At 38.9% G+C, this 9,067-nt stretch overlaps 1 protein-coding gene across 4 annotated transcripts in view; it reads right to left on the reverse strand.

Annotated features, from left to right (window-relative positions):
* The window catches only part of MON2 (MON2 homolog, regulator of endosome-to-Golgi trafficking), a 131,904-nt gene extending 123,772 nt beyond the window's left edge, over window positions 1–8,132 (reverse strand). For 2 of the 4 annotated variants that reach the window (XR_004958264.1, XM_036250783.1), the window contains exon 1: window positions 7,615–8,117. Coding sequence is in view for 3 of the 4 variants with exons in the window: in XM_036250783.1 (XP_036106676.1) it covers window positions 7,615–7,725 (111 nt within the window). In the remaining variant the exon portion in view is untranslated. Of the gene's footprint in view, window positions 1–7,614 lie in introns of all 4 variants that reach the window. The other 2 variants (XM_036250782.1, XM_036250784.1) reach the window with 2 other exon arrangements.
* Window positions 8,133–9,067: the final 935 nt, after the last annotated feature.

Consider the following 9,067-nt stretch of genomic DNA (forward strand, 5'->3'; position numbering starts at 1 on the left):
AAAAAGGAAATTATCCCACTTTTGAATATGTCTTCCTTTTTGGTTTATAAGCCAGAAACAATGTCTTTTATTTTCTATCACCAAATCAGAGTGCTAGGAAGATGATCAGATGACCAATACATTCTTTTTGACTAAAATATATTCTTGTGTTTTTTTTTAAATCCTCACCTGAGGATATTTTTCCATTTATCTTCAGACAGAGTGGGAGGGGGAGGAGAGAGAGACATGGATGTGAGAGAGACACACTGATTGGTTGCCTGCCACACGACCCCAACCAGGGCTGGGGACCAAACCACAATCGAGGTAAGTGCCCTTGACCAGAATCGAACCTGCAACTCTTTGGTCTGCTTACTGTTGAGCTAAACTGGCCAGGGCAACTAAAATATGTTTCATTGATGTTTGCTCTCTATTCATTTTTTTAGATGAAAGTAAAAATACAAAAACTTAGTAAAAAATAAACTATTACGTTTTATACTTTAACAATAAATTCTGTGGTTATATTACTAACTTCCATGAATATATAAAGCATGTTACAGACTAATCAAATGTTTTTTTAAGAACCGTCATTGCGCCCTGGCCGGTCTGGCTCAGCGGTTAGAGCGTCGGCCCGCGGTCCAGAGAGACCCGGAATCGGTTCCCGCTAAGGCACGTACCTCAGTTGTAGTTTGTCCCCGCCCCTGGTTGGGGTTGTGCAGGAAGTGGCCACTCGATGTGTCCCTTTCACATAGATGTTTCTCTCTATCTCTCCCCCTCCCATTCTATCTGAACAAAAATGGAAAAATGTCCTCAGGTGAGGATTAAACAAAACAAAAACAAAAAAAGGAACTGTCATTGTAAAATGCTCTTAGAATACTGCAATAAGCTAGTAAAACTTTCCTAGAAATCCTAGTGAAAAGGTTATTGCTTATACTGTTCCTGAAATTAACATCTAAAATATTTATCAGAAGAAAATCAATTTAATGAGACCTTAGGAATCTAATGTACTCTTTTCTGGAATAAAGTGAACAGGAACATTTTAAAGAGAAAGAGCAGAGTCAAAAAACAAAGGCCACTTGCCTATTTACACAATTGTCTAAAATTGCATTATATAAAAAGTCTTTATCAAAATGACTTATAACTCCTTACCATACTTGTCACATTGTTCTGACTAGTGTTAACAAGTTTTTCCAATAAAACATGAAAACTAATTTATTTCAGTATATAAAACATGAATTTATTCTATTATGCTTATGAGAGAAAGAACAGTTAGTTGTAATGTGAGCAAATTTCTGACCAACATCAACAGAAAAAAACATAGTACATTACAAAATACTAAATCAAAACAGTTCCCAATTAAACAAGTAAACGTTATCCCTCCGTCATTTGAAATCTGTATGGTTTTGTAAACCAATGTCACCCCAATAAACTCGATTTTTTCAGAAAAGATGTTTCTAAGTGTGGTTGACATTGTTCAATGTCCTTTCTGATCTGTAGTGTTATATTTGCTGTGTCTGATGTACACATTTAAATAGAAATGGCTCTCTCTTTGCCTTGGGATTGAGTTTTCAATTGAATATGTAGTTATTCAAGCAGCACTGTTATATATGAAAACAATGGTTTGTAAGGGACTGAGGGTCAGGCACTCTGTGTTGCCTCCTGGATTTCGCATTATGAGGACCTAATCATCTACATAAAAGTGAACCACTTTGTCCTCAAGCTCCTGTAACCTAATCATAAAAGAAGAAAAGCAAAAAAGAGAAACGATACATTAAATAGACTTGCCCAAATGGCACTGGATAGTTTTCACAGGTCTCTTCAAAAGAAAGAGCTGATAAAATCTGAGTCCCAAACCTTCCTCTTATGCTGGCAACAAGGAATAATTCTGAAGCTTATACACATATTTGGAGAATGTAAATATTGCTTCACAGATTCCAACAGTTACTTTCACAATACATGAGGGCTTTATTTCCCTTTAAGAGTCAATAGCTCATAAGGGAAAAAAAAAAAAGCTGTGTGTGAAGGTGTTAATTAGCAACATTACCAATATCAGCAAGAAGAAATTGGAAGCAAGTATTCTGGAAGTTGTTAAGTAAATGATGGTGCATGCACTATGGTGAAAGATAATAAATTCATTGAAATGATAATAAGAAAGACTTGTATATATAGAAAATGTTTAAACTAAAGTATCAAGTGAGAGAAAAATTACTGAATTACTGAATGTATGAACATAGTGATCGCAGGTCTATCAATATAACTGGATGGATGGATGCCAACTGCAAGAGGAGGTAAAAATGAAAGCTGTGCAGAAATCAGTTGGATTAAAGCAAGGTCCAAGAGCAGACCATCTGACTACATACACTTCATGGGAATAACACAGAGAGCCTTTCTGAACTGACAGCCTGGGTGCAGGCAGGACATCAAAAGTTGGGTTAAGTAAACCCATTACTCGTCATAACTAGAATCACATAATATGACTATGAGACTTTTTGTTTCCCTCTGTTGAACATAATTTCAACCTGAAAAGGCAGTGTGAAGAAAGAAAAATAGGACAAGGAGTCTGGGCTGAATCTCTGGATTTAAACTCTGGTTTAATCCTTGCCCTGTCATTTATAAGCTGAGTGAATTCAATTTTGTTGTTAAGTAAACTAGACTTATCTTGGAATTTGAACAAGTCAATAACTAATGCTTTTCTCTTCCTCCAAATAAGAATATGAATAAAATCAAAATTGATGGGAGAAAAAAACAATTATCCAGGTCCTCACTGTGTCATAAGATCCTGAAAATGACCCTCCCTACCAGAAGAGCAAACTGACTTGGGCCTCAGTACCCAAATAGCTGGCTAAAGGGAGAATCCTGTCATGGTTAAGTTAAAGGCATCTTTTTCACCAAACATTCCCCTCAGCTAGCTACACTGGACACTGAGGAACTATTACAGGACCTTTTTTAAAAATTTATCTTTATTGTTGAAAGCATTACAGATGTCCCTCCTTTTTTCCGCCACTGATTTTAGGCAAAAATTCTGCCAATCAACTTTTATCAGGCCTGAATGGGCAAGAGGAACTTAAAGCACAGCCTAGGAAGACTACTTGTACTTTATTATTTATACCCTTAACAAGTCACTTCATTAAAAAAACAAACAGCCCAGCTGGTGTGGCTCAGTGGTTGAGCATTGACCCATGAAGCAAGAGGTCATCAGTGCAATTCCCCGTCAGGGTACATGCCTAGGTTGTGGGCCAAATCCCCAGTAGGGGGGCATGAAGGAGGTGGCCAATAGATGTTTTCTCTCATTGATGTTTCTGTCTCTTTCTCCTTCTCCCTTCTTCTCCCTCTAAAATCAATTTTTAAAAAACTTAAAAACAAACAAACATCCAAAACCTAATTCTGACCATCTCAAGTCAAATGACCTTTATTCATTCCCTGTGCTCTTCTACCACCCACTCCCTGGACCTCATCATCCTCTAGTGCAGTACTACTTGGTATTCTAAAATCCCCACTATTGTTCCAACCTCTATCCTTCTAACTCTCTCACTCCCCAACTCCATTGCTCTTCAATTAAACTGCTGCTTCACATCCCTTAACCCTTCCATCTTCTTCCAATCAATCAAAGTTCTGTTGGATTTCTTCTTTGGGAATCCAGCCTAGATCTTATGCTCTGCCATCATTCAGCCACTTTCTCTGCCAAGACTCGAGTGTTACAATTTCTCCTCCACTCCTCCAAAGTGATCCACTGCTCCTCTCAAACTTCCTACTCATCACTTCTTTCATCAGTAATTAATCAAAGCAACAAGCTTGTTTCTGTATCGTACCAAGAAAACAGAGATCATAGGTCAAACTGTCCACAACTCCCTCTTTCCACTATGTCCCTCATACAGATTTATCACATTCAAACCCATGTTTTCCTTTTCCCTTCCTCCAGCAGAAGAGAATGTGTTCTGTCTCAGATTGAAAGCCAGTTCATAACACTTATGCCCCTAAAACACCACCTATCTCAGGGACCTTGCTGTAGCAAGTATTCCCTTTCTCTCCCATACCCTTAACCTTAGTCTGCCCAGCTGCCTCTTTGTCTTTAACACTTTTGTTTCCCCAAGTTCCTTCTTTAGCCCTGATACTCTGACTTATACTCCTATGGCTTCTACCATCATGTATAAACTGATACTCCTAAAAGTCTGAAATTCTAGGCCTCCCTCTTAAGTACCAAACCATCATTTTCATATACCTACTGATCAGTTCCATATGGATGTCACACATAAATCTTAAATTTAATATATTTGTGACTACTTATTTTCCCCCAAACATTATCTCCTACAGTCCTTCTTTTAGTGATCCACTCAGTTTCCCGAGCCAGAAACATGAGAGGCAGTATAGATTTCTCTCTCTACGTATGCAAAAGGTTACTATGCCCTGGCAAATCTCTTTTCAATCCATACTCTCTCTTTCACCCATGTCTGTCACAATGCAAGCAACTTTCTGTCTACCTCTACTGCTACCTCAATGTAGGCAATCATCACTTTTTAAAAGCTGCTCTCTCTGCCTCATTCTGAATCCCCTCTATTCTTTCCACCAATACTGTTACAGTAATGATACTAAATGAATCTGATCATATATTTCCTCTCTTAAAAAGTTTTAATGGCTTCCAATCGCCTTCAGCATGAAATTTACATGGAATACAAATATGTGATGTTTCCTCCGCCCAGAATGACCCCCACCATCACCATCACCACTACCTTCTTCTGTTGGCTACCTTCGACTCATCCTATAAAGATTCAGCTCAAGAATTACAAACTCTGACCACACTTCCCCGCTCAGTTAGATCCCTTCATCTGTTTCCATAGAGTGCTTCCTGCAAATAATGACTAAAAAGTTTGTATTCATTAAATACATAAAGTTTCAGAGGTTACCTGTCTGAAGGCCACTGAATACCAATTACGTGGACATGGAAGTGATTTTACAAAGCTTTAAAGTAATTTTTAAGACAAAAAATATTTTTCATACAAATATTCCAAAACAAATTAGCTAGCATACGGTGCTAAAAAAAAAAAAGGTATATTGCTTAAATACAAAGATTTATATTTAAGGATTAAGAAAAATAAGCAGGGGTAAAACAGAGGAAGGAATGTTTGCTGTTATTATTTAACTATTCCCCTTATTAGAAAATGACAGAATAAAATTATAGCCACTATAAAAACTATTTTATGAAAAGGATAGATTGATAAATGAAAATTACAATGGAGAAAACAATGTAGAAAAATCCAAAGATAATAACAGTAAATAAGGCGCTATCCTTTATTAATATTATTTTCTTCTGTTTTTCTATCAGATTTGAAATCTTAAAAAAAAATCAGCTTATGATTAATTTACATATATTTATAGCTAAACACTGTGGCCAAAAAAAGTAGAAATTACTAAAAACTTAAAGACTAAATATAAAATGCTTCACTTCATTCTACCTTAAGTATTGGAGATGGATACATCTCTTCCAAAGCACATAAACAGTTAGCATTATATTGTATTAACTTCTTGAGCAGATTAATAAGTAGTCAGAACAAGTATTTTCAGGTACTATCATGAAGATACTGGAAGAGTGTAAACTAGTGAACTAGTTAGTATACACATCGAAATGCTTTTTATACATAGAAAGGCTTTGCCTTGAGGTCTATCAAGCCCCCCCCACCACCAAAAGAAACACAAATGAAAATAAAAACTTATCAGTTCCTTAAAGAACAAAAGCCAAAAGTTGGCACTGCTATTAAATTACAGGAAAATTTTAATTCAACCAAAATATATTCTGAAAGTCAAACCTCCCTCCAAAAAAATAATCACTTTTAGGCTAATTACTTCATTCTTGTTTTAAACTTGTGACATAGTCAAAGTCGTTTTTCAATTCCTAAAGTAGGGCCTTATGTATATGAGAAATGTCATTGGTTAAGAAATCAAAGTTATTACATTGGACAAAATCTTACAAAGCATGTATTATATATGAAATTATGTATCAGAGATAATCACAACATTTATTTTTGCCATTACCTCAAAGACTAGGTATAATTACTAAATATCCCTTTAGCCAATGATCAAGTAAAACAGCTAATGAGCTTTATCGAAAGTTCCTAGAGTAGAAATGAACTGAGTTCTAGAACTTTGTAAAGTTGCCTGTTTGGAACTCTGAATGCATTTTCCAATAGAAATAATGTAATAAATGACAACTGAATTCTCAAGCTAGAGGCCTACAATACTGAGAAATCACAGTTTTTATATAAACTATATGAACAGTTAAGTTTATAATTATTGTTAAAATTATAAAGTAGGATTTGACATTTTCTAAATAAGAGCATTTCTCTTACCATTGGAACAGCCTAATTTTTAAAATTACTTGTTATTACTTTCAACAGAATATGATATAGAGAAGATAAAAAGCAATATTGAAATAAACTACTGAATATCTAAAATAAAACAAATCATAACAGTCATCTTTCCAAAAGCGGTACATCTGGTTTCCATCACTAAGTAATATTTGCTTACTTTATTAAGAGATACTAGATGGTGTTTGTTAAAGACTGATGAGACCAAAACACTTACAGAGAAGTTAAGTTTCCTTGGAAGCCTAAAATCCAAACTAGTAGTTCTAACTACAGATTCTTTACAATAATAAAGGCAAAACATTTAAATAATTATGAAAATGTTTCAAAATTCCTTGGTGAACATGTAGGGCAATTAGTAAATAAAATTGCAGGCATACCATACTACATTAAATAGAAAAAATAATAATAATTGCTTTGACAAAAATATCACTGAAATATCTTGTTTCGGAAATGAGGAAAGAAATTAAGCAGCATTTTTAAAAGGTTTAAGACAACTTAAATGGCACCTTAAGAGAAAGAGCCAGTAATGACTAAAAGTTAATGACTAAAAGTTAAAAATTTCAATTCAGGAACTCTTTGGAGAGTATAACTTGTATACATGTATTTAATAATATGAGCCCCTTTAATAAGAACCTTTTTGCTCTGACAACTTTCCCATCATAATCTAATAAATCCACCCTTTAATCCTATTTTACATCTGAAATAGAACTGAAGCTCAAAGAGGTTAAGATGCACTCCTAGCACAAACTTCCCACTTCAGTATTGCTCATAACAAGGTTTAACATGGTTACTGTGGGTCTTCAATACATGCTGTAAGTTAGGTGTCTCTGGATAAGTTATTAACCCTTCATGAATTGATACTGAGTTAAGCTGCATGACAACATGACAAGAAATGCTACTTCCAATTGAGTGATATATACTATAAAGGTGAGGAGCACAGATTTCACCTCTATTAGCTTTTAGAAGCAACAAACATAAATTTTTCTGGCTTGGCTTTTCCGAGTTTGAAAACTGCCAGAAAAGGTGAGGCCAGAAAGGGCAGCACTGGCTCACACCCCGAACTTCATTACTAACTCTGGAGCCCAGGAGAGCAGAGAAAATCAAAACGCCTCAGACCTCCCCAAAGAAAACTATCAAAAGCGGTTGCGGGGCAACCCATCGACTCGCAAACCCAGACAGGTGAAGACCAAATGAAAACTAGAGCGGGCTGGAGGATGACTCGGTCTAACAGGAATGGGCAAGCTCGCCGAGCCTTCTCCCGACGTCTCCCGAAGCTTACCTCCTTGACAGGCGGAAATTTCTTCTTGCATTCCAGGGACAAGGCCCTTAAGTCGCTCTGCATATTCTCCAGCAGCTTCTTCACCGCTTCGGGGCTGTTGGTGCTGGACATGATCCACCAAATTCCGAGCCAATTTCTGAGGGGCGCAAACGAACTCCGGCACTGTCAGCTCCTTGGGGCGACGGGCAGCTCCGGCCCGGCACCTCCGGCCCTTCCGCAGGCCGCCTCTTGGGCTCCGCGGGGACTCCGCTGGGCCTGGGCTGTCAACCCGGAGCGAACCCAAGCGCCTCCCGAAGCCTCGTCGCACTCCCCCGGCTCCTCTCCGCAGCGCCCCCTGCAATCGCCCCGCCCCGCTAGGCCCCGCGGGCTCCGGCCGAGGAGCCCACTATGCGGGCAGGTCCCTCCCGCTGCCGCGGGGCCCAGCCACACCGGTCGTCACAAGCCAACTGGGCCAGAAGCTTCAGCGCTGGCTCCCCAAACCCCACAGAATCGCAGACGCCATTAGCCGAGTCGCCCACAATTCCGAGCGCGGCCGGGACACGTCAGCAGCACTTCCGGGCACCACGGCCACCGCCCCCGCCGTGGCCAACCCGGGCGGCCGAGCCTCGGGCAGGGCGTGGCCAGGGGCGTGGTCACGCTCCGGGAAGGCTGCGTGCCGGGGGCGGGGCGCCAGCTTCCGAGTAAGCATAGCGCTCGGTCTGCTTCCAAGATTTGCTTCCTTTTAGGTGGCAAGTGTCGGAATGGAGCACCGGGTATTCTTGGGTGTATCTCTTTGCGTATGTTTGTGTTAAATTGTATTTCGTAGTAGCTTTTGGATTAATCTTCACTTGTGTCATTTCTTTCTGCCCTCTGGAATCTCTGGGCTAGTGTCCCCAAATAAACGCCTACCTCCTTTTAATTTTTAATCCCTTGAATACCTAAATTGCAATTTCTCTGTAGAGGTGCACTTACTGCGAGTAGCCACATATTTCTCTAATCTGTAAAATGACAAAACTGCCAGACCGTCCGCTGGCTTTCAATTTCACCTAAAGTAAAAGCCAAGCATGTCATGGTTCTCCGACCAGCGCCACACGGTCTTCCCCTCCCCCTGCACCGCCTGTCTGTCTCCCTGCTAAAATGACAGTTTCAGAAGTGTTGGGGTTTTTTTTTCCTGTTTGTGCCTTGCTGTATTTCGAGTGCCTAGAACAGTGCTTGGCACATAACGAATGATCAAAAAAGACTTGTTGAATGAATGAGTACCCTACTAAAAGCAGAATTTTGATGCTCAAATAAAGAATTAATATAAAAGCCTTCATTAAATCTGAAGTGCCAAATACATGTGAGGCGAAGGTACACATAAAAATCAGCCGTACTTCTCCAAAGATCCGTGTCAGCCCAAGACATTTTACAGCTACTGAGTAGAAAGCAGAAAGGTAGAGAGAGAACATACACTAGGTTAGAGGTAGGAGATGAA

This window comes from Molossus molossus, unplaced genomic scaffold (genome assembly GCF_014108415.1).
Source record: "Molossus molossus isolate mMolMol1 unplaced genomic scaffold, mMolMol1.p scaffold_m16_p_10, whole genome shotgun sequence".
NCBI lineage: Eukaryota > Metazoa > Chordata > Mammalia > Chiroptera > Molossidae > Molossus > Molossus molossus.